The sequence below is a fragment of the Podarcis filfolensis genome, assembly GCF_964270895.1.
Source record: "Podarcis filfolensis genome assembly, chromosome: 14".
Classification (NCBI taxonomy): domain Eukaryota; kingdom Metazoa; phylum Chordata; class Lepidosauria; order Squamata; family Lacertidae; genus Podarcis; species Podarcis filfolensis.
This window is the reverse complement of record NC_139616.1, coordinates 13447457-13474325: the sequence shown is the minus strand read 5'-3', so window position 1 is coordinate 13474325 and position 26869 is coordinate 13447457. Positions and strand designations below refer to the sequence as shown.

The window sequence follows — 26869 nt, the reverse complement described above, 5'->3', positions numbered from 1 at the left end:
TTCTCAAAGCTACCAGCATAAATTTGACCAAACTGCGGGAGGCAGTGGAAGACGGGGTGCCTGGCATGCTCTGGTCCACAAAGAGTCGGACATGACTAAACGACTAAACAACTGGAACCTTTTCTAACACTACAATATCCTAAGGCAGTCCCAACCCTGAGGCTCACAATCTAGAAAGACATGGCGGACAAGGAAAAATGAATGGAAGAGTACATGTTCTTTCAACCCTACAGGGGGAAAGCCATGGGCAGAGATTTTGGGTAGAGAAACAGGGTGAGAGGGAAGGATTAGACACTACTTCATCTGATTTTCTTTTAAATGATCAAGGGCTGGGGCACCATGGCACATATTTACAAACATCTAGTTAGTCCCTAAGTGCAATTGCATGGTGTCAGATTAGATAGCAAAGACACAGGAATTGGTTTATAGAGAGAAGTGGAGCAGCATTTAACAGCTCTGCCCCATTTGTTTCTCACAGGCTGTAGCTATCTATAGTGGCACACACCTCTTTTTCATTGCAACAACTACAGCAGAGGAAAAATTGTCCCTTTAGTAATATCCATTTTCTAGCCATTACATATTTTACCTCCTCTCTCTCTTGAAATTGGTCTTATTCATGCATATTTCCAGTACTCTCTTTTGTTCTATATTACTTGGAGTCGGTGTAGAAACATATTAGAATGCAACTGCTCTTCAGTGATTTCTGTTTTCTGCTCATTTTAGAGAAGGAGGAATGTAGGCATCTGGGTTTAATAGAATGTGATGGTGTGAATATTCAGTGACATGATTTTGTGGCTTCCACAAGATACATTGGCATATGGAGAGATCATCTCAAAAGTATTTGTTTCAGATTAATGTACCTAAGACCCTCACCCGCATAAATTGGCAATTTGATTATCCAGTAATTCCAATTCATATGCAGACTGCCACATGTGTAAGGACTTCCCCATTTTTTCCAGTGGACAGGTACAGCTTTATACATTAGTATTATTACTACTACATGCACAGAGATACCCTAACTTATAAAGTGAAAAGCCTGCTTGTATGGGATCTTCCATACCACCTGCAGAGCGCTGAAATGAGGGTCCTCAGTTCAGAACACTAATTCTGGATTGGATATACTAAAATCAATATGATTGCTTCAGCATGTTGAAAGAACGTAAATTCAATCAGTTTAATTGAGTATTACTCATAAAGTTAGGTGTGATAGAGGCTTCTCCTGCTACATGATATGGTTGAGGCATAGATGAAAATTCAGACTTCTTTTTTCAGTTATTTGTGTGTTAACTGTATAGCAGTTTTCAGAAGGATATATAATCCAATGTTGTACATGTAAGTACATTTAAATGCAATGTACCTAAGGCAGTTAGTCTTAGTTACATCTTATCTTCCCAAACTTATGCAAAATGTATATACAATTTTTTGTTCCTGTAACTTCTAATCCCACATCTAACAAGATTGCTTTATTCATTTAAAAGCATTAGCCTATATACCAAATTCAAGATTGTGTGAAACAAAGACCTAAAACATATCTTAAATATGATAAACTGAACCATTAGCTAACCTAATAAAAGTTTGTTTCTATTACTGTTGGTCAGTGTGAGGTGCTAGAAACCCATCCAGAAATGTAGGAGGCAAAAAATGTAGAGATAAAACACAAGCATAGCTCTCTTTTTCAGCATTGCAGAAATTGGGGAGAAATTACTCTCTCTCTGTTCTCTATGGAACATATGTTGTTGTTTTATTTACTTGAATTTGGCATATCAGTGAGTCCCTGCTTGTAGTAGGGTCCAGAAAATACCTCTAGGTTTGGTTTTATGTCCTTACATTGATATTTGGTCTATTCCAACTGCCTGCCTGCAAGATTAAAATGGACTAATAAAGACATCAACATTAAAAGAAGGTGAATCACAGACCATGATGAATTGTTTCTCATAAGTATTTAGACAGAGAATTGAGTAGATCAGATCTCTGTTTCCCAAGACACCATGTGTTACTGTGCTATACCACAATTAAGTACAAGAATTGCTGATCTACTTTTTACCGTTATCATCAGCATTGAAATATATTGTTTATTATTGTTTAAAATTTTTTAATATATATATATACAGTACTTACCTGTGCACAATAACCACATACTATCATAAGATCTATATATAATTCTATTAAAATACTTTCGGATGAAAAATCTTTTTAGAGATGTGTCAACATCAAAATTGTCATTTAAAAATAGGTTGCCTTCCCTATTAAGCTAAATAGATAAAAATCATGGATGGAGTGACAGAAGAAAATACTGTTACATTTTATTATCATTGTGGTGAAAAGGGACCCTGAAAGAAATTAGTCTTCATTCCAGGTTTGGCAAAGTTTTTTTTGCAAGGCTAGTTTTGCAGGCTAGTTTTTGCAAGGTATCATTCATCATTGTCTCTGCTTCAATTTGAGGTGTGGATAAGTTTTCCTATGGTGTTAAGACATTATACTTACAGGTAGGGTGTATACTACAGGCATTCTTTAATATTTCATAATAATTTTATGAGCATAGAGCTTTGTGGTTTGAGACTTTTAATACTTAACAACCTTAATTCACTTGTTATAATAGTCTTTTTCTGTTAATAGTTGCCAGCTGCCAGTAATACATTAGCAGATCTACAACATATTGGAAACGTATTCTTGAAAATGACGTATTTCAAAATCAGTACCAAATGTCCTGCCACATTATTAGGAAGGCATAGTCAGTAAGAACTAGGGCACCATAAGTTACATTAAGAAGAAAAAATCTGACAGTACATACAGAAACAAAACTATCCATTCATATTGCAAGAGACAGATTACTTACTGTAGTTGCTGTTACGCTCCAATACTCCTTTTATCTTGCCTCTCTTATCAATCTTGATATACCACTGAGTTCGACAGAAAAGTCTTCTTACTCTTACATTCCCCCCTTCCATATAATCATAACTTCTGGTATGTCGCTCAGGGGAAGAACAGTTTGCATTTGTAGCCATTTGCTCTGGGGTCATGTCATTGCAAGCTAATGATATAGCGCCCACGAGGAAGATAATGTAAAAGTATGATCTGTAGAGCAAAGTTGGCAGGATCCATGTCAATATCCATTTGTGCATTATAGTGCAGTGTTCTAGGTACTCACGAACAACATAATGAAAAAAATCCGTCTTCAGTAGATCGTCTTTCCTTGGTCATTGACCTGTCCTCCTCTGCCTTTCCCTTGAATTGTAAAGTAATTTAACCAGCGACTGTTCCCTCTTCCAGAATTCCAGTCCTTACTATTTTTAAGAAGCAGGTATCGAAGAGAATTGACCCTTAAAAATCCTTTCAGCTGGGATATCCTTTAAAGAAACAGGTTGCAATAACCTCGGCTGCTGCGTCCTCCTTTGCTACTTGTATTCTCTGTTCGCACTGAAAGCAAAAGATCTATGAAGAAAGTGATATGCATAAACTTTTATGGTCATTACATAAGCAAAGCAACTATCTTTCATGCTATGGGAATAAAACAGTAGGGGGGGAAAGGGTTCATGTGTATGTGAGCGAGAATTTCTATCATTAACATGACATTTTAAATGTTGATATGCAGCCCTCGTTTCTCCTGTTCTGTAGTTTTCTAGTGAGTCTGATGATTCAGTTAAATTGCCAAACTCTTCCAGAGAAAACCGCTATTGCATCCTCTTTCACTTGATTGCTTCATGTATTTGTCTTAGTAGTAATTTCCCTAAAAGCTTGCTCTGGTATCTAAGATTTATCAGGACAAAGTACACTCAGTTCTATTTTTTACATAGTCTGTATATATACAGTTCCATTGCCACTGCTTCACAAGACACTGAGAGCATTGCTTCTGATACTACAAAATCATGACAACAGAAAATGCTGTTAGCAGCTAAGAAATCTTTTAAGATGTTTTAAAGAAGACAGATGACTTACTTGCTCCTGTTGATAACAGCTGGACACACAAGTATTCCATTTCTGTTGTCTGCCTTTTGCAACATGAGACGCTCTACTGTAGCTACAAACTTTCGGAGCTCAAGAAAGACTGCGACAGAATCATAATTGTTTCCATAAATCAACATGCGCGCAAGAGGGTGTGTGCGAGCATGTGTGCGTGTGCGTGCACACTTGTGTGTGTGTGTGTGTGTGTGTGTGTATGTGCACTGTTAAGTCTGTTCAGGCTTTTTTTTTTTTTTTAAAGGAAAACCTTTGCTGACCTCTCTTGGAAGCAATTAGGACACAAGCAGTCAGCTGTCAGTTGACTGCATGAACAAAAATAAAATGTTGTGTGGAATTCTATGGTCATCAGAGGGAGCTATCAACATGGCTGGTGCCCTGAATCTCAAACCTGCCACTTTTCTAGAAATACTGGGTTTTCTGACTCCAGTTCATGCACTGCTCGCATTGCCTCCTTATTTAGTGAAGCGTAATTCTTTTCTGAATCATTTTCCAAAGCCTGCTGATTCCTCTCCGATCATTGTTTCCCACAGATAATGGCACAGAATTGTTATTTCTTACAGGCAAGGTAGATTGAGGGCGTTAGAAAAAATCCAAAAAATATATAAGCTAACAAATGCTTCTGTGCATAATCAATCATATCAGTGTCAATCAAAAACTGAGCTAATCTGTGTTCTCTGCTTTCTGCAAGTGCATTTTGTCACCTACAGATACATGGTTCTCATAATGGGAACACAAACATAAATGGAGGGCAATACACCTTAGAATTAGCTAGTGTTGTATGAATCTGCTCCTATATTGTGTACGAGGGCTCCTGCAGAGCCAATGCAAAGGGGAGCCTTGGACCAGCTGCTGACCTCAGTAACAGGACCATGGCTGTCAGTGGCTCTGCTAGCTTTAGCTAACATTCCCTCTACTGTTTCCACATGTTGGTGATTTTCCAGTCACCTTTCTAGTAAAAACTTAATCTAAGTGGAAAGCCCTCTTTATCTCAAGTAATGAAATAATGGTAACTAAACAAGCTAATTCTACTGATTCCTACAACCTTCCTACCAGCTTGACACATTGCAAAAACTTTTAAATCTCAGTGGCAACCTTCAAAGTCTCCCAGAGAGAGTAGCTCATCCAGTAGTCAGCATATTTGTCAAACACTAGCTCCAAAGGAAAAGTCCCAAGCAAGATGGTAGAATAGCATGCAACCCAAAAGAATTACATTGCTCCATTGGTAGAGCTCTTAATCTCAGGGGCATGGGTTCAACCCCCACATTGGGCAGAAGATTCCTGCATTGCAGAGGGTTGGACTAGATGACTCTCACGGTCCCTTTCCAACTATTAAAAAAAAAAATTAAATAACATTTTTTCAAAAGTTCCAGTTCTACAATTCTATGATTCATAAACATGCCCAGGAGGTTGCTGACTCAATTCCACACAGGATATTCCAACCGACCCCACACAAAGAAGTCACTATCCACATTTACCTTTCCTCCACTCTTTCTGTTATGTACTGAGTTGAATAGAATCCAAAATGCAGCAGTCTGATTGGTCCTAGAACAATAGGATCCAGAATGCAGCAGTCTGATTGGTCCACAGGAGCCACCCAATCCAGCTCCAGGTGGAAGTGAATCCGCAACCTGATTGGCCCAAAGGAGAATCCCGGAATTAGCCAATCACGTGGGCCCATTGTGTAAATAATGTATATAAAGCAGACATTCTGGGGGAACTTCCATTCCTCCTCACCACTATGAGCTGAATAAAGAACATGAAATCCACTCTTGACTCTGAGTATATTTTACTTTCTATGGACTGCCCATGCTTTAAAGATCCATGCCTGAGCACCTGGTTTGTTTGTTTTTGCTCCAGAGCTTTCCCCATGAAAACCTGTTCTTTAAAGCTCAATCAGAGCAGAGGGCAATCTGCAGAAAACCCGATTTGATTGTGCCAATTGTGCACTAAAGAGCAGCTTTTCATGGGGAAAGCTCCGGGGCAAAAAAGAAACCCACATTTGGTCACGGAGCTTATAAACGTGAACCTTTGCCTGAAAGATCGGGCAAAAGGTGAGTGTGGATAAGCCCGTTATTTCAGTCAAAAAGGGGATAAAATGAGCCAACCTCATTTTAAGTATGTAGCATCTTGCCAGCTATTTATTTATAAAAATATTTATATTTCCCTAATTCATACAGAACATATCAAAGCAGTTAACAGCTGTACATAAAACAATACAATAAATACCATATTAAAAAAAATAAAAGTCCAAAATCAGAAAACCAGTGTGGAGATATGTTTTCTTAAATGCCTGCATAGGCCTTACAGAATAGAAGAGTTCAGCAGGTGTGTGAAAGTTGGAACAGTACTAATACTTTTCTAATTTACTAATTGACAGTCATTCCATGTGTAAATCCAGTAAACCGGCTGACTATGATAAATATCACTGGGTGGGACAACTGACTCCCACTTGTGATGTCCCTGCCTCTTATAAATGTTAAACTTGACTCTGCTGTAATACTCTGCTGAATGTATAAATGGGTATTTAGTGTGTGTAGGAGTGGTAGCTAAATTGTGTAAAATTATTCTCAAGCATGTGCCTCAGGTGTTCAAATCAGTTTATTTCTTAAATGTCTCTTATACGGGTCAGCGAAACATTGACATTCTTGGGATGTCAATGGATAAATCTGTGTACTTGAAAACATTTTTTCAAGACACATTTCATAATAAATGTTGCAAAGCAGAGCCCAAAATCTTCATCTCTGTTTGCTTTTCTGGTTTGTTGATGGTGCATACTTGTACCGGCTTGTGATCTATGAATTTGCATACTGTGAAAAGGCAAAAGGAGTATTTAAAATAAAATTAGGCTCCTGTATAATGAACAATTATTTGCTTCAGTCTGTGACCCGCAACTGGGATCAACAGCTAAGATTTGGTGTTCAGCACGCTATACAGAAAAGGTGATTAGAGACTCAACATGATTCAGTGTTGTGGATTTTGATGTTTTTGAATCAATATTTTATTGAAATATATTTTAAAATATTGCAACATAAAACAATGACAGATAACAAAAATAATACCTGAAAAATATTAAACCACTGACAAAAATATTGTGCCACTAAAAGCATTCAGATATGTAATATAACCTCCATTGGTCAGGCAGGGAGACTTTTTCTTTCTTCCCATAAACGTTTATGAAAGACCAATTTTTTTGTCATTGTTTTTTTACTTGCTTGTTTGCCTTGGGGGTCCCTTGGAGGAAGGGTTTGTTAGAATTTCAGTAATTTATTCTGCTTCTTTTGAAGTGTTGCAAGAAAAAGAAATCTAAAAAACAATAATTTTGGCATTGTTTTCATTGTGGCCCACCTAGGAGAGTTTTGCTTTAACCCTTTAACTCTTGCAGGTGCTGGTTGTTTTTAAGTTAAAGGGTTGAAATTATCTTCTGCCTGACAAGTTAAATTTTGGATTAAAAATTATCAGGTATCTCTTCCTTTTATTTTTTTTCCATTCAGAAGTAGTAATCATTCCACTTTCTCCTTTAGCTGTGCCCTGGCAGGGGAAAAGAAATAAAGCTACAAATTTCTTTATGCCATGAAGCCAGTCTGGCTCAAGCCCTCTGTGCCTCCTATTTATCAAATATGCCGGGACAGACAAAGTGATAAAGATCATGTCCAGTTTGGCCCTTAGAAGTCCAGTTTCCAGCTTGAAATCAACCCCAAGCAGGTGCTTGCCCAGTGAGAAGGAGGTTCTGGCAAAGAGTCTCACTTAAGCAAAGTTAAGCATGAACCAAAAAAGGGGGGATTTTACCCAGTGAGCAAACACATTTATAGTAAGCTGCATTTTCTGGAAATGTTTATATAGTTCCTTGCTGAATGTTAATACGAAAAATGCTGATAGAATGATCTTCAGTGTGTTTATTTTGTAACAGGGAAAGAGGATGGATTTGTGGGAATCGAGTAGGAGTAGGGTCAAATAAAACAACTTTTTCATGAATACCTGACATTTTCAGCTGTTTAAAATTCTAGGTCCTTGGAATCCTGAAGGATTTTTATGAGTTTCTTCTTGCTGGCACAGATACTAGGTCTATACCTCACATACTATTTCAAACCGAGTTATAAGCCTGATGTCTTGTCAGTTGTCTTGAATAGTGTTCTTTGGTGTGGGTCAGAGGGCTAACATACTGTAGTTTAACCTGTTTTTAAAAACCTATACAGTGACAATTAACTTCTCCCATCTAACATTAGCTGGCATGGGGAAAGACATCAATACACCGGTACACCGTTTGTGACAAGTTGACTGGGATCTTTCTCTGAAATTATTTCAGTCACATCATCTTCCCATACCCACAAAGTGGGCAATGGATATGAAAATCCCATTGTGATATTTTTTCTGGATCCATTCTAAGGGGTAATTGGAGAAATGACTCTCCTTATATACAGGTAGGATGAAGTTCGAGAAGAAATGTGAGGAAGTTTCAGCACTCTTAAATTCAAAATTACATTTCAAACAGCATGTGTTTACACGAGCATGGAATCCCTGGGCATCTAATAAGACTTTTGCTTACCATCTGACATGATCATAGGTTACTCTAGGCATGCAGCAAAAGTGCCCACAATATTAATAGTACAGTACTTCATGCAGTGCAGGAGGCGCAATGTGTGGATTAAGTTAAAATTTAAGGAAGGTTCTGTGGCCACAAGCCTTGCACATGTTGCACTGTGAGCACCGCACCCCATAATAGTCACCTTTGACTGGACTTAACCATCCAGGGGTCCTTTACCTTTTTTACCTTTACGTCCATGTCTCTGCTTTTTCAATGTAGCATACTGATGAACAGATATCCCAACTTTAGCAGCAAGGTATGAGAAAAGATAGGGACACCACAGAGCCTGGGGCTTGCCGATCAGAAGGTCGGCAGTTCGAATCCCTGCGATGGGGTGAGCTCCCGTTGCTCAGTCCCAGCTCCTGCCAACCTAGGAATTTGAAAGCACGGCAAAGTGGAAGGAGATAAATAGGTACCGCTCCAGCAGGAAGGTAAACGACATTTCCATGCACTGCTCTGGTTTCACCAGAAGTGGCTTAGTCATGCTGGCCACATGACCCGGAAACTGTACGCCGGCTCCCTCAGCCAGTAAAGCGAGATTAGCACCGCAACCCCAGAATCATCCGCGACTGGACCTACCTTTACATCCACTGTAGAAAGGCAGTGGTCATCACAAGTGGGGAGAGTGGTCTGCACTCAGGTCCTCCTTGCTCCCTCGGCCAATAAAGCGAGATGAGCGCCGCAACCCCAGAGTCGTCCATGACGGGACCTAACGGTCAGGGGTCCCTTTACCTTTACCTTAATGAGAAAAGATACCCATTTGGAAGATACCTTCCAACTCTATGATACTTTGGCTTGTAATTCCACAAGAAGATAAGCCCTGCTAGATGAAGCCAATGGCCCATCTCATTCAGTATCCTGTTCTCACAGCAGCTCACCTACGGGAAGAATGCAAGGACGACCTGAGTGCAGACCACTCTCCCCACTTGTGATGACCACTGCCTTTCTACAGTGGATGTAAAGGTAGGTCCAGTCGCGGACGATTCTGGGGTTGCGTCGCTCATCTCGCTTTTCTGGCCGAGGGAGCCGGCGTACAGCTTCCGGGTCATGTGGCCAGCATGACTAAGCCACTTCTGGCAAACCAGAGCAGTGCATGGAAACGCCGTTTACCTTCCCGCCGGAGCAGTACCTGTTTATCTACCTTCACTTTGATGTGCTTTTGAACTGCTAGGTTGGCAGGAGCAGGGACCGAGCAACGGGAGCTCACCTTGTCGCAGGGATTCGAACCGCTGACCTTCTGATCAGCAAGCCCAAGAGGCTCTGTGGTTTAGACCACAGCGCCACCCGCATCCCTACAGTGGAGGTAGAATATAGCTAATGTGGCCAGTAGCCACTAATAATCCCAAAGCTAATAAATATCCTATAATATTCATACTTACTTACCTGCTTCATGAAACAGACATGAAGCAAGAGTTCCTAATTACCCGAAGGTCCTATTTCTTGCCTTCAATTTCCTTGAGCCAGATTAGCATTTTGAAGCACTGTTTGAAGACAGTGCCTTGTCTGCATAAAAAGGGAGCTAGCCCCATCTAGCTTGAGATGAGTACAAAATAGTGGCTGCACTCCTGCAACAGGGAGCCAAGCATGTACCCATCCATGGAAAGAAGGCAGATCTCCAAATAAAGCAGGGAGCAAAGAGTCCAGGAGAAATGTGAGGATCCTAATGTTTACCTAGCCAGCTGCTAAAACTGTTAGCAGCTTCAGCCACGGCAATCCACTTTAGGTTTTTGTGTGTGCGTTTTTACAATCAAGCAGTATATAAATGTTGTGAAATAAATAATACAAGCGGGAGAGTAGACTGGGAGTTCTAGATTCAGTCCCACTTCCGATCCCTCACCTTACTGGGTTTACATTTTGCTTTATTGGTCTTTTCAGCAAGATTGTTCTGCCATACCCTTAGCATGCGTGTCTTTTTAACCCCCCCCCCCCCGATTTACTGTATAAGTCTAAGGGGTTGCTTGTTTTTCCAGGATGCTCAGGACTGATGGGCAGCCCCTTCTCCTGGGGGCAGCTTGTAGGTTTTCCTATGGACTGCCATCCTGAAAGTGTTGAAGGCCCTATGGAAGATCCCCAGAACAGAAATGCATCATAATAAATTTGTCTTTTGCAGTTAGAAGTGATTGTACTGCTCCACTAACACAATGTCTGGATAGGTGGTATATTTAGAATCCTTTCCACGTTCATCCGGTGTATCTTTGACACTCCAAACCTGCAACTTTTATTTTTTATTTCACAGAGGAGCTTCTCCAGCCTTCATTCTAGTCGTGGCCAAATGTATTATTTAACCTTGATTTGGTTCTTATAGCACAATCAAAACATGTTTTTGAGAATCTTGGTGGTCCCAGCAATCCCCCCTCCCCTTTTACGTCTGGGAGGGATTTTTTATTATTTTATTTTAAGCTCTTTCCAGTGCCTGCTCCATTCTTCTGAAATACTTACATAGTCACCACTGCCACCCAAACCAGTCCATGTTTCTAGAAACGCCCTCGAGGCATTCTTTTTATTTCAATTGATTTTCTCTAGTGTAGTTGTTTATCTTTTTTTTCAATCTGGTCATAGAAAGCACATCTGGTTCCTGTTTTAATCAGTATTCCTCTGGGAGCAACATCATATTAGAGAGAACTAGCAGTGCTAAAACAATAATCCATAATGATGCAACTTCTGGAAATCTAAAACGGTTTTATCCACTGTTTTTAGAAGTGTGCTAATGGTGTAGGCCAACTGACTCCTTTGTAGATAAAACTTACAAAAGGTCTTAATAACAGATATGTGGATGCATTGACATAAGTGAACAATTAGGGCAATCAGCAGTTTCTGCTTCTTACTGTATATTTAAGTCCTGCTGAAGCTCATGGCTATGGTCTCATATCACTTACTCCAAAGTAGTCCCACTGGGTTTGGATTACTCCTGAGTAATGTATTTAAGGATGATTAAGGAATCTGGATGCCATTTCTGCTGCTGTAAGGCCATTAACTTTAATGGGACTAAACCAGTTTGAGGAGTAATTTTTGGAATTCCTATGGGTTATTTTACCAACAGATTACATAGCATAGACTTTCTTGACAATGTGCATTGTCTAGTACAGATTTCTATACCTTGATAAAAAAGATAACTAAACGTCTGAGCTGATTCACTCACAGACCCATTTATTCAAATGATTCTTAAATCTTTTTAAGCTTACAGAACTGATTTTTTATTATTCAAGTCATTTGAAGGCAATTTTTAAATATGGTGACTCGCGGCTGAATTTGCAGTAATTATAAAAGTAAAGGTGGAAATTTTATAGGATATTATTAATAGACTGAGCCGGTATTTGACAAATTAAACAGTATGGAACTATACAATGCAGTCATCTTACACATATGTTACAAGTTACATTACTATTACTAGAGAGATGCAGACAATGGTGCGTCAAGACACAACAAAGGACAGAATGTGATATGATAGACCAAATTGTTTAAATCCAGGTCTGCCGCTACCTCACATTAAGTTAAGGCCTCCAATTTTTAGGGCAAATGGGAGTATGTGGGTCAGAAACCCTTCTCATGTTCACTGCTTACCTCTCTCTCTCTCTCTCTCTCTCTCTCTCTCTCTCTCTCACACACACACACACACACACACACACACACACACACACCGGACTTTTTTCTTACCCAAACTCACTTTCAGTAGAGCAGCTTAGCTAAAAAGACAGGCTCTGGGGAGATAAGGCACGTGGAGGAGATTTAGAATCCCATCCATATTATAATTTATCTCTTATTAACAATGATATCCCACACATTCTGTACAGAGTGCTCTCATCATGGCACTTAGAGATAAATTAGAATCAACACAACTGTAAAACATCCAATAAAATATCAATGACAATAAAATCATCAGATTAAAAAGCACCATATCCCGTGCTTTGCGTGGACAGGCGGAGTCCCCAGATCCCGAGCGCCAACCCCCGTCATGTGGAATAACGACTCAAGACAATGTGCTATGGGATTAAATTGGCCACAACTTTATTAAATTTCAAATGTGGGTAGACCTTGGCTCAGGCATTGGGCGTTCTCCCTCCCCAGTCCCCAGCCGGGGACCTAGGGAGCATCAGGGTTATCCAGTGTGTGTGGGGGGGGATGGGCCGGCTCTGGAGAACATATGTTCAAGCAGAGATAGCCGCCCCCGTTATGCCGCCGCAGGGGAGAGCAATGACGACCTTTTGGCGTACGGTCAAAGCCTCCCTTCAGAAACCCCTTTAACGGGGAACCCCAGTATCGCCGCCGCAAAGAGGAAGATGGACTAAAGGATTCCGCCCAAGGCCTGATACCGCCAAAGTTGTGACGTTTTGCTACGGGAAAGGCGAAACCTGCCAATGCAGGGAAATTCCTTTCCGGCCCTTTAACAGCGACCTTAACGTAGCAGCGCCCGCATACCTGTGAAGAAAAGTTAACCTGCAAATAAGACATTAACTGAGGGTGGGTAGGGTGGGAGAAGCTCTGGAGCCAAGTGAGGATTCCCAGGTAAGATCTTCCCTCTATTGTGTGGGCAGGTAATCCCTCCCCTACCTGGCTTGATCTCCTTGGCAAGGCTTCCCCCAGATGGGATAGGACAACTGACTGAGGTAGGCGGGGACCTCCAGGTATCCCACCTGAGGGAAGGCAAAGCCAAGCCTATGCTGTTGGAGCCGCTCCAGATCTAGGGGCTGCACGCGTCCACGCAAAGGGCGCCCCCCCGTTTTAAGCGGGGAGCAGTCATTAGTTCTAGAAAAATGGTGCTGGTACTGCATACCATTGAGAACCCCCAGAAAAAAGCACTGACCATATCAGAAACCCAGCTGATGTTTAAAAGGCCCAGGAGAGCAAAATGTATTTGCCATGCACTGGAAACATGAGTTCAACTGCTGGGCAATCCTCCCTGAAGAGACCCTTCTACAGTTGTGCTGTCATGGTCAAAGAGGCCCTCTTTGTAGCTGTTGTTGTTGTTTAGTCATTTAGTCGTGTCCGACTCTTCGTGACCCCATGGACCAGAGCACGCCAGGCACTTCTGCCTTCCACTACCTCCCTCAGTTTGGTCAAACGCATGTTGGTAGCTTTGAGAACACTGTCCAACCATCTCGTCCTCTGTCGTCCCCTTCTCCTTGTGCCCTCAATCTTTCCCAACATCAGGGTCTTTTCCAGGGAGTCTTCTCTTCTCATGAGGTGGCCAAAGTATTGGAGCCTCAGCTTCACGATCTGTCCTTCCATAAGCACTCAGTTACCACTCGCTTAACTTCAGAAGGTAGGAGCATCTTGAAAGACGCATCCAATGTAGATCATATGCTCAAAAACATGTTAAATTAGCACTCCTCTGAGAGCAACATCATATCAGAGAGAGGGTTGCAGCCAACTAAGTTTTACTCAGCATAGACCCACTGAAATACATTGTACATCCATTAATTTCAATGAGTTTGCTCTGAAGAAACCTTAGTTGGATGAAATCCAGACTTCACAGTGGTAAATCAATAATCCATAGTGATGCAACTTCTATTCATATAAAATAGTTTTGCCCCCTGTTTTTAGAAGTATACCGACTGACACTTTTGTAGATAGAATAACAAGTGAATGAGACAGTCACTGGGAGGTAAGTAATTCTAAGCTGTGCAGGGCTTTAAAGATAAGCACCAGCACTTTGAATCTTGGAAATTGATTAGCAGCCCCCGAAGTTGTTTCAAAACAGGCCTCCTGCGGCAGTCCCAGTTAGCAGTTTGGCAGCTGTGTTTCAAACCAACTGAAGTTGCCTTCAGGTCTTACTTGGCAGCCCCAAATGGAATTCACTGCAGTAATCAAGCCTGGAGGTTATCATTGCATGGTTCGCTTGGCCAGGTTCTCTCTGTCCAAGAGTGCCAACAGCTGGCATACAAACCTAAGCTGGTAGAAGGTTAAGGTCTTCCATTTTATTGGTGAATGTAATAGACTCCGCTTTACAAGCATGTCTGCCACCAGCACATCTAGTTTGTTCCTGTGTAGACTTGTACATCCAGTGGTACCTTGGTTTTCAAACAGCTTAGTTCTCGAACAACTTGGAACCTGAACGCTACAAACCTGGAAGTAAGTGTTCCGGTTTGTGAACTTTTTTCGAAGCTGAACATTCTCCGTTTTGAGTGCCACGCTTCTGTTCTGAGTGCTATGCTGAGGTCTGTCTTTTTTTGTTATTTATTATGTGTTTTTGTGGGGGGGTGTTTTAGTGACTGTGTGGAACCCAGTTCAGCTACTGATTGAGTGCAGGTAATCAAAAGTTACATTTTCATTTTTATCATCTACAATACTGTTTTATTGATTTTACAGTACAGTAAGTACATTGTTTATTGCTTTCATTTTATGGATCAATTGTCTCGTTAGATAGTAAAATTCATGCTAAATTTCTGTTTTAGGGGTTGTTTTTCAAAGTCTGGAACAGATTAATCCATTTTGCATTACTTTCTATGGAAAAGCATGCCTTGGTTTTGGAACGCTTTGGTTTTGGAACGGACTTCCAGAACGGATTAAGCTAGAGAACCAAGGTACCATTGTATCTCTATGTGTAACTGGAACAACAGTCACCCTTTGCTTCCAGTCACAACAGTAGCATCATGATGCCCAAAATCAGGTCTCAAATGATACTGAAATGGATCTATACAATCAATTTCCATCTAACAGTACCTGGAGTTGTGTAAGAACCACCTCCATGATCACCCTGAGTAATCTACAGAGCAATCTTCTCAAACACCTTAAGCCATCTCTACATCCTATGGGATGACTAGAATTTCACCAGGACTACCAGGCATGTCAACATGGCTCTCCAGAATCCCACAGACTTCATCAGCCTCCCTTTGCAAGTCATTCTAGTGGCTTCTGTGTAAACCTACTCCTCTATCTCTAAATGGAAGTTTAGTACTCTAGTTGAACACCTCTGTTGCTTCTGGTCTTGTCAGGCTGTTTCCATTCCTCCTACTTTAAAATGAATTCTCCAACAGTCTTCAGATTAAGTTCTAACAACGTTCCAATATACTCTTAAGCCCCTGTGTTTCTGAAGAGCCAGTTTAGAGATCTTAACGGGTTTAATGGGAGAGATTTATTGAGCTAGCTCAGATTACATAAGCCTTTGAGTCATCTCACAAAGATCTTTGGCATTTGAGACCTTTCTCTTTAAAACATGCTTGCCTTATCTTTCAGTAGTTTAGCAAAGTCACTCACTAAAGCAATGAATAATATCTTTTAAGTGATAGGTCACAGTATGTATCAATTATGTGCCAATCTCTACAAATGTTAGCAAGTATACTTTGAGCTCCAAGCATAAGAAAAATCAAAATGCTACAGACCTTAATTCTTCAAATATCTCTCTCAGAAAGCTTCCCATAATATACACCCAAAGCATGTATTGTGGTAAAATGTGGCAATCCTATGGAATTATGCCATTTTCCAAAGTGCGATGGTCGACAACTCCAGGAAAGGTGACTGCTGAAAGCATTCAGTCTTCCACATGTAAATGTAAAATGACAGAATAACTTGGCTGAGGATAAAGTTGTAGGAATGTATATTCCAGTAGAATAACATAAGGAAAGGGTGCTGGCTGTGGTTGAGACCTTGTCTCTTTTGAACAGGCAAGACTTCTATAGATGCATTAATATCCCCACTCACATATTTATAGGATGAGCTCTGGAATCAAAAATAGATGCTATGACTCAAGTAAAAGCTGTTTTTATAATATTAGTTATTGCATAGAATATTTGAATATGTAATATTGAAGAATTATTGACCATTATTGACCATGTGTGTTGCATCTAATTTGATGACTAAAAACAAATGTAAGGTACAGAATGATACATTATTCTCCGCTGAAGAATAAAATCTTACTAACTTGGAGAAATGGAAGCCTTATGGAATCCGAGAGATACTTTTCATCAGCCAAAACTGCTGCTCAGCTGTTTCGAGCTCAAGCACATACCTTCTCCAAACACTACTGCTCAGATCACAGCGACAGATCAGATGCATTTCCTGATAAAGCTATGCTACTAAATCCTTTATCCCAACAAATCACAGTCTTCATAATATCATGCGATCCTCAAATTTGGAAGGCTTTTCCTAGAATTTTTTTTTTAACTCACTATAAAATATTCTGTCAGGAGAACAACCTTCCTTAACTTTAAAAAAATAACAGTAAGATCCATAGTTGGTTGGTGGGAGGGTGAGGTCCTGAAAGACATCTCTGGCACAAGCTTTTCTTCTTCTTCAAGAGGTTTATCATGAAAAGACCTTGAAAATCAGACTAGGCAGTCTGGCCAATTTCTGCTGAATATGTCAAAAGGATGCCATTACTGCAGCCTTTATATGCTAAGCAGAAGCTACGATGTAAAGCATTTTTTAAACCTTTACTGCAGTAATATTTATAATGGTTTGACTTTAGTTTTGAATAATGCTAGTATTTCAATTAATTTTTTATATATAATGGTTTGACTTTAGTTCTGAATAATGCTTTTATTTCAATTATTTTTTTTAAGTGGTAATGTGTTAACTTGGTTTGTTTGTTAAATTTCTATCCCACCCTTCATCTGAGGATCACAGGGGGGGTTTAAAATATAAAAACACAAGAATATGTAACATAGTGGCAAAGAAGCAATACTCCCCCTCCCCGCCCAGTTTAAAAGGCCAAAGGCCTGCGAGAAGGTTTTTGCCTGGTGCCTAAAGATATGTAATGAACACGCCAAGGAAGCCTTCCTGAGGAGAAGACTCATAGACACTGCATAAAAGGCCCCTTCTCATGTTGCCACCCTCCAGACCTTTTGAAGGGCGCACATGAAGAAGGACCTCAGATTATGATTGCAGGGTCTGGGTCGGTTCCTATAGGGCGAGGTGGTCCTTGAGGTATTGAGGTCCTGAGCCATTTACGGCTTTATAGCTCAAAACCAGCATTTTGAATTAGGCACAGAATGATGTAATATGCCCAAACTGTCTTGCCTTTGTGTGATATTGATGTAATATACTCAAACTGTCTTACTTGACCACTGTAAGGGACTGGACAGAGGAGGAAAGATGGGAACCACCTCCCCAGCCTGACTCTTCCAGAGAAGAGGAGGACAGCATGGATTTACAATAGTGGTTTACAGGAGGTCATAGCTCAGAGGCAGATGAGGGGGAAAGCTGGGAAATAAGGGGAAAGGAGCAGGAAGAAGAAGAAGAGTTTGGATTTGATATCCCGCTTTATCACTATCCAAAGGAGTCTCAAAGCAGCTAACATTCTCCTTTCCCTTCCTCCCCCACAACAAACACTCTGTGAGGTGAGTGGGGCTGAGAGACTTCAAAGAAGTGTGACTAGCCCAAGGTCACCCAGCAGCTGCATGTGGAGGAGCGGAGAGGCGAACCCGGTTCACCAGATTACGAATCTACCGTTCTTAACCACTACACCACACTGGCAGGAAGAAGAAGAAGCACCAGGGGAGAGACAGCTGACAGACTCAGTGTCTTTAGAAAGCATTCCAGACCCCCCCTCCCAGAACCCGGTGGGCATGGAAAGTAGGAGAGCAAAGAGCTCAGAGGCAGAAGGCACAAATCAGCCACCGTAGGGATGACATATAATGGGAGACGGAGGGGTGGGATTTCACTCGGAGCAACGCCATGACTCCAAGAGGCAGAATTTCTAAACCTCTCTCTGTGGTATATTGAATAAAAGACATTGGTAAGAACTCTCTGTGTTTGTCTATTCCTGGCAGCCTACGGGGAGGGGCAGGGGGGATCAGATTCCCTGAAGCCTGACAGCCACTGAATTCTGCACCAGCTGATGTTTCCGAACCCTCTTCAGAGGCAGCCCCACATATAACACATTGCAGTAAACTAACCTAGAGGTTACTAGAGCATAGACAGTACTAGAGCATAGAACAGTAGTTAGGTTATCCTTGTCCAGACAGGGGCGTAGCTGGGCCACCAGCTGAAGCTGATGGAAGGCACTCTGGGCCACCGAGGCCACCTGAGCCTCAAGTGACAGCAAGGGATTCAGAAGTACCCCCAAGCTACATGCCCACTCCTTCAGAGGGAGTGTAACACCATCAAGACCAGGCAACCTGCCATCCGTCTGGTCTAGAGAACCGCCCACTAACATTGGCTCAGTATTATCTGAATTGAGCTTCGGTTTGTTTGCTGTCATCCAGTCCATAATGGAGGTAAGACGACAGCCCAGCACTTCCACTGCCAGTGTAGAGCTGTGTGTCATCAGCATATTGTTGACAGCATACTTCCAAACTCCGGATGACCCTACTTAGCGGTTTCATGCAGATGTTGAACAGCATGGGAGATAATATCAAATCCAGAAGAACTGCACATTGAATGTTCCACAGGGCCAAAAAAAAAACCCCCACCCCTCAAGCATCACCCTCTGGAAACAACCATCCAAATAGGACCAGAACGACTGCAAAGCCAGCTACTCCAGAAGGATACCGTGGTTGATAAAATCAGGATGAATGCTCGTTGGTGTATAACTGTTCTGCAAACAAAGCAGAATGAATACTCCATAGAGAACAAGCAACTTGTCTAACTGTCATGTAAGCTTTGCGCAAGCAAATTGGGATGAATGTTGAATCAACAGGTTGTCTAGAGGAGCCCTCCAGAACCCTAGAGCAAGCTGCAGAACTGAAATAAAACTAAGGTGGTAGGAATCAACCCAGACTTAGTCCAGTGAGGAAATTATTCAACTCTGTGCACTTAGCACAAATCTGTCTTGCTGAAACTGATTAACAGTGGGACCAACATGCTAAAATATTTTGCTTCCCTCATGGGACTGTGTCATCATGCAAAAACTGAGGTCACACACTGGGAGATTTGAGCTGTTTTTGCTTGACTGTGACAGAGTATGTAAGCTTCTATCTAATTTGAAAGAAGTTTGCTTCTATCTGCTTGAATAATATTAAATACATAAAAGTTGGGGTCTCAGTAGTTAATCAAATTTTGTCTATCTGCTTGATACTCTCTAATGTTGTTTCTTCATGGCATTCTATGAAGTTTAGGTCATCATAGTCTGTGAAAGTGTTGTATATGGAACCTCTGTGCTCTGCTTGTTCCTAGCACTGTCAGTTAATGGATGAGATATTTGGCATGAGCAAGCCCCAAGAGGTTAAATTCTTACCCATGTTCATAGTATTAGCTCTGGATTTCTTATTTACTAAAAAGCAACTGCATATTTTATGTAATTAAAAACAGTAGAAACTTATGCACGTTCAACTTGATTTATGTCTTCTTTTAGCCCTTGGGAAGAAGTCATCATTGACTGAAAAGGGGGAGGGGATGAGAGAATTTATAAAAACTTGAAATAACAGCTAAAGACAAGCCTCTTCTTTTGTATGACAACACTGTTTCGATGACAGAGGGCAAAAGGTAGGGAGTATTATATCTACGGCATCTCCTAATACTATGGTTCCCAGCAAAGAAATGTGGGTTAGCACATTGCCTAAGAGCCAAATACTTAGGGAGTTGCCTGAAAAGATGCACTCCTGGAGAGAGGAAAAAAGATTAAAATAATGGGCCACTGGTGGGTTGGCAACAGTTCTACAATTCCGTGACTTCTGCCAAGGTTGTGTGAGGCTGTTGCTGCAAGTGATTCCTATTGAAAATTAGAATCATGCAGTCCATAGAAAGAGGTGCCATGAAGCGTGCTAAGAAAATATAAAAGAACAAGCAAAACTTAATGCTCATTCACACCTTGGAAGATGGGAGCATGAAAATGTGAGAGTGCAGCCTGTTTGATCTGTGGTGCAATTAAAATAAAGCAATTTTAACCATGCACTGAGTACTTTCTCAAACTGACTTTCAAAATATATTGAATTATGAGTCCCTTCAAATATAAAGTCCATGGGATCATTTTCATATTAAATTACAGTGGTACCTCGGGATGCGAATGGGATCCGTTCTGGAGCCCCGTTCGCATCCTGAACGCAATGTAAGATGCGACGGCGTGACTGCACAGGCGTGAGTCGCGTTTTGCCGCTTCCGTGCATGCGCGTGACGCCATTTTAAGCATCTGCGCATGCGCGAGCGGCGAAACTCAGAAGTAATGCGCTCCGTTACTTCCGGGTTGCCGCGGAGCACGACTTGAATGCACTCAACCCGAAGCACATTCAACCCGAGGTATGACAGTATCTTTATTCTGCTCAGATACTCAGAGCAGTGTACATAGTTCTTCTCCATCTGCCTTTTAGACTCACAAGAACTCTCAGTAATGCTGAGAGATCAAGACTGGCTCAGGGGCCCTGAATGAGCTTCATGGTTGAGTAGGGACTTGAACTCAGTCTCCCTAGTTCAAGCCCAATACTCTTTTAACTGCTACACCAACCACACCACATCTCCATTTAGATGTCATTATTGCTGTATCTTGAAGGCTCAGAGATGTCACAAAAAAACAATTTTTTAAAATGATACAATAAAGGAGAACTGTTTGTGGCAAAGACCATTGAATTTCAGTAATATACAAGAGTGCATTCTTCCAGCTTAGCTGGTTCGCCAGCTTCAGCTGTTCCTGGACAAGGATGACTTGGTCACAGTGGTGCAGGTCTTGAGAACATCTAATTTGTTGTTGTTGTTCAGTCGTTTAGTTATGTCCGACTCTTTGTGACCCCATGGACCAGAGCACGCCAGGCACTTCTGTCTTCCACTGCCTCCCGCAGTTTATCCAAACTCATGCTGGTAGCTTCGAGAACACTATCCAATCATCTCGTCCTCTGTCGTCCCCTTCTCCTTGTGCCCTCCATCTTTCCCAACATCAGGGTCTTTTCCAGGGAGTCTTCTCATGAGGTCATTGGAGCCTCAGCTTCAGGATCTGTCCTTCCAGTGAGCACTCAGGGCTGATTTCCTTAAGAATGGATAGGTTTGATCTTCTTGTAGTCCACGGGACTCTCAAGAGTCTCCTCCAGCACCATAATTCAAAAGCATCAATTCTTCGGCGATCAGCCTTCTTTATGGTCCAACTCTCACTTCCATACATCACTACTGGGGAAACCACTGTAATACACTGTGTGGAACCCTTGAGGTTGGTTCAGAAATTGCAAGTAGTATAGTATGCTGCAGCCCAGCTTTTGGCAAGAACAGCTGCATATCAGCATATTACACTGGTGCCGAAAGCTCTACACTACCTGCCAATACATTACCAAGCCATGTTCAAGGTATTACTATTAATGAATAAAGCCCTAAACGGCCTAGGACCAGGTGCCCAGAAGAACTGCCTTATCCCTTATACCCCGGTCAGATCACTGTGATCATCTGGAGAAACTCTCCTGACTGCCCCACAGTTATCCCATATTCATGTGGTTTCTGTACACAGTAAGGCTTTTAGTATCATGGCACCAGTATTTTGAAACATTATTTTTATGGAAATCAGACAGACCCTACAATTTTTTACATTTATTTTCTTGCTGGAAACAACTTCTTCATCTTCTTTTTGCTAAGTCTTTTTAGAGATTTGATTTGATTCAGTGACGGTCATTTGTTCTGTATTTTGTAATTTTATGATATTGTAATGCTTTTATTGAATGCTGCCAAGAATTTTTCTTATGAGCTGGCAGCTCAGAAATACTTTTACATATATACACATACACAGTGCTTTTTTGGGGGGGTGCAGGGGTACGCATACCCCTAAACATTTTGTGAATCTAAATTTGGCCTCATTGAGGGGGTAGTATTTCAATATGAGTAGGAAAATGAGAGTACCCCTAAACATTCTTTTAGAAAAAGCACTGCATACACACACACACACACACACACACACACACACATATATACTCCCCACCCCTGATGTTATTTCCACTGATGCTATACTATGTATTTATTTATTTATTATATTAGTAGTCTTATTTCAGACAGGGGAACTCAAAGTGACTTACACAAACAAGAGTAAAAACAAAGCTCTGTAGCTTGAAGTTTTGTCCTCTGTACTGAAAAAGTTCGGTTAGGATCACCACAATTTGGAAAGTGAAAGTGGGGCAGTGTCATGCCTATCACCAACGCGGTTCCAGGCACTAAGTCTTCGTAGGAAGTACTAGACACCCCACAGGTTGAGGACCTTGAGGAGCAGGCAGACCTCCCTGAATCCAGTGCTGAGGATGCCCCGAGAGGCTCTCTGATTTGATACCTGATGAAAAAAAAACCAGAAGTGAAAGAGGAGTTGGTGGAGCACTCCGCCCCCAAACTCAAGTGTGCCACTTCAGGTCTAGGTCAAAGAGTGACAACACAGTATTCGCTTGTGGGCCCAGAGTTGTCAGTCTACTCGTGAGTAAGGAATATGCAATCCCCAATACTCCTTCATTGTCAGTAGCTGTATTTAGGGTGTGGTTTAGGAGGCCAGAATTTATAAGGTCCTGAACCTTCTAGTTGCTGGAAGCAACATTGGTCCCTGACTCCTAGCATCCCCGTCTTGCAGAGGCTCCCTGGGATAGGAACGTTTTGAGGTGGCAAGGAATAGGGATTGTCCCAGCTTTGCCCACCTCCTGTTTTCCAGGATGTGAACACAGCTGTATGGGACAATCTTATTTTTGCATCCCAGTGGTGGAAGGAATTATTAGACTACCACATCCTACCACATCCATTAGACCTACATTGGCTCCCAGTACATTTCCAAGCACAATTCAAAGTGTTGGTGTTGACCTTTAAAGCCCTAAACGGCCTTGGCCCAGTATACCTGAAGGAGCGTCTCCACCCCCATCGTTCTGCCTGGATGCTGAGGTCCAGCACCGAGGGCCTTCTGGCGATTCCCTCACTGCGAGAAGCCAAGTTACAGGGAACCAGGCAGAGGGCCTTCTCGGTAGTGGTGCCCGCCCTGTGGAACGCCCTCCCATCAGATGTCAAAGAGATAAACAACTACCTGACATTCAGAAGACATCTTAAGGCAGCCCTGTTCAGGGAAGTTTTTAATGTGTGACATCTTAGTGTATTTTTGGTCTTTGTGGAAGCCGCCCAGAGTGGCTGGGGAAACCCAGCCAGATGGGTGGGGTACAAATAATAAATTATATTATTATTATTATTATTATTATTATTATTATTATTATTATTATCCCCATGAAAATCATTCTCATTTTTACTCCCACCTCTGATGGTTACTGATTTAGTATAATTCACTTTCAAAGTTTCAATGCACATATCATTCAGCTAACCTTTCCCTATTTTGTGTTTTCTAAAGCACCAACATTGCCTTATAGAGGCATTCTTTTGAACTGGCTTCTCATCTATGCGAAATGTGTTCTACAAATTCCTCTGAAGAGTTATTGTTAAAATAGCAATATTGTTCCCATATGTTTCTCTCCATAACTGATCTTCAAGCCCTACAAGATAAGCAAGACAACCAGATCACTTTCTCTATCAGACTGAATTTGAAGAGAATTAATTACATTCAAAAGGCTTGTCAGATTGGAAAAAGGAGAGTTAAGAGATCTGAACCAGCAGCAGATGTTGGAGAATACTGATCCAATTATTACCTAGCACAGAATATACTGGAAAAATGTTCTGGAGGCCAGCAGCGACACAATCTCTCTGGGTGGCCTGCCCATCATCTCTTGCTGACTGATCTTTGCTCCAGAGTTGTCATTCCACAGAAGGCACTTGGGGTCATGATGACACTTGGAAAAATATTATTTAAGGAATGATGTACCATTCCTTGGAGACATACAATAAAAAACTCTGCCATCAGTCTAAATCACTTTATCTTTTGGCCTGTCTATTCAGCCCCACCTATGGGACTATGTACAGACCACTGCTCTGCTCCACATGAATGACTGCACCCAAGGGCTCATACATAGAGGTAGTGCCATCTGAATATTTTGGTTTGAGTTTTATTTCATTTCTTTTTCAAACTTTTGCGTGTTTGCTTTATTGTGTTCCCAGTGCCTATCAAGTCCTGCATTTTTGGAGATTTTGCTTCTCGTAAGAATGTAGGAATCTGCCTTATACCAGATTATTTGTTCATCTAGCCCAGTATTCTGAGTATCTGTAGCTCTCCAGAGTCTCAGCTGGAGGTTTTTTCTATCACCCGCTGTGGCGATCACACAGGGTCCCCGGACGTTTCACCGTCTATTGATCCCTGTGCCACCACTTTATTTCTCCCTGCCACCACCCAGGCCCTACCTGGTACAATACTGAGTCCAGTCAGGGTTAAATTGGAACATAAACTTCTGTTTATTTATTGCAGTTTAACAACGTGTGGTTTCATAAATGGTATCGGTCAATTACAATCGTGGGGTGCCTATCCAGACCTATAACTTCCGCTACTTGCTCTCACTCACTAAACCACCTCTCAGATATTTACTTGTCTTTCTAGCTCCTAACTGTTCCTGACTCAGCTTATTTCTCTACACTAACTCAACCTCCCCACAGACTCTATTCCAATTCACTCCCAATCCACCCAACGAACTCCTCCCTTCGCCCCTCCCAGAGCTGGTTTTATAGTCCCTCTGACTCCACCCCCCTGGGTTCTGATTGGGTAACCTGTTTAACTATTTCACCTCCAGCACCGTCATATGTTAACGTCACACCTGCTACCTCCTCCTTTTAACAGAAAGTACCAGGGATTGAGCCTGTGAATTTCTGCATGCAAAACATGTACTCCGGCACTTAGCTATGGCCCCTCCTTTCTCAGAAGATTGATTGATTGATTGATTGATTGATAGTATCTGCCGAGTTTTCATCAAGATTGAAACAGTGATGAAGAATGCAATGGATGTGTAGCTCACTCAAGGCAAATCCCCATAGAAATGCTTATACATTTCTAGAATTGCGTTAGGCTTACCACCAGCTGCAGCTGCACATGTTGGCAGTGGACATTCAGGGCACCATATCACACACACACACACACACATATAACCACCTACATTTCATCTAACCACACCAGCTTGGGAAGTTTGTTAAACCCAGTGGAGACCATCACCCCAGCAATAATTGTTCGAAGGCACAGCTTGCTACCACAGCTGAAAAGCTATAAAGTACTATATTGGAAGAGGGGGGAAATTTGCCAGATGGCTCTCTCATCATTGCAATGTTATAAAGCAGCAAAATGTTTTAATTGCTGCAGAAGGAAAAGAACTTCTGCTGGGACTGTGGTTTACATCAGAAACAAACCTTCTTTGAGGGAGATGGCCCTTCTTCTTACCTTACATATCTCTGTCTGGAGGGAAAATGTATATGTGTCTGCATAAACCCTGAAAATGGGCATGATTTCAAACCCGTAGACTCCATCAATAAGGAGAACATTGGCAGCAGACTATCAAAACACCATTGCTTGTATGCCTAGATCAGATGCAACATGGGTGGTCATAAGAACTCCATCACGAAGCAAATTTGACAAGTGGGTGGGGCCATCCACCTGTCAATAAATGTGTGTCAGAAATGACATCAGGTCATTAACATTGCTGCTAATGGGAAGTCAAGGAGGAGGAGGTCACGGCAGCCATGGTTAAGAGGTCACAAGACTCTGGGTACTCAATAACCATGCCACAGTGGGAAAATTTGTGGAAGAATAATTGGAAATTCACAAACCGTTAAGTCTTAAGAGAAAACTTCCTAAAAATGCAACACTGATGGTATCTAACACCTTGGAAACTGTCAAAGATGTACAAAAATGTCCCAAGTAATTGCTGGAGGTGTGGAGATAAATAAGGCACTTTCTATCACATGTGGTGGCTATGCAAAAAAATCCAGGCATTTTGGGAGAGTATCCACTTAGAAATATAAAAACCAATAAAGATTTCCTTTAAGAGAAAACCAGAAGCTTATCTCCTGGGGATCACAGATTTGGATATCCCGCAAAAAACGAAGAGTATATTTTCATACGCCCCAGTGGCAGCAAGAGTTCTTATTGTTACAAAGTGGAAGAGTGATGAAATCCCCTCTACCCATGAATGGGGCCAAAAGCTAACAGATTATGCAGAGTTAGATAGTTTATCAGAAAAAATAAAGAACAAACCAAAACAGGAATTTATCTCAAAATGGGAAGTCTTCAAATTTTATTTGAAAAACAATTACAGTCGTTTAAACTGTCACAGCATTTGAATAACTTTAGTAGTAGATTTAAGAAAGATAGGAAACCTAAGATAAATCAATAATTAGTTAATTTAAGATAAAAATGTGTGGCGGCAACAAATAATAGATAATTGAAACAAGGAATGGATGGGAAGTCGGGTCTATAGTCAAAGGACCGCTTTTCGCTTTGATTTGTAATTATTATTGTCTTTATCACTGTTTTGTTCGTATATTTCCTTTTTTGGTGTATCAACAAAAAACCCCCCAAAAACCCCAACATGCTGCTAATAGAGCAGCTGAATCAAGCTAGACTGTTCTTCCTTTACATCAGCTGGTGTGGGAGGA

The 26869-nt window shown here is 41.4% G+C and overlaps 2 protein-coding genes across 6 annotated transcripts in view; one reads left to right on the top strand and one right to left on the bottom strand.

The window, feature by feature from the left end:
* Positions 1-4343, bottom strand: part of FGF7 (fibroblast growth factor 7) — a 41948-nt gene extending 37605 nt beyond the window's left edge. The window contains exons 1-2 of one of the 2 annotated variants that reach the window (XM_083587090.1): positions 3937-4343; positions 2837-3432 (exon numbers count right to left, since the gene is read on the bottom strand). In XM_083587090.1, the coding sequence (XP_083443216.1) occupies positions 2837-3122 (286 nt within the window). In that variant the 5' untranslated portion in view covers positions 3123-3432; positions 3937-4343. The remainder of the gene's footprint in view (positions 1-2836; positions 3433-3936) is intronic. The other variant, XM_083587091.1, reaches the window with a different exon arrangement.
* FAM227B (family with sequence similarity 227 member B) overlaps positions 1-26869 on the top strand; it is a 106893-nt gene that overhangs the window by 63568 nt on the left and 16456 nt on the right. The gene's annotated exons all lie outside the window — the stretch shown is intronic.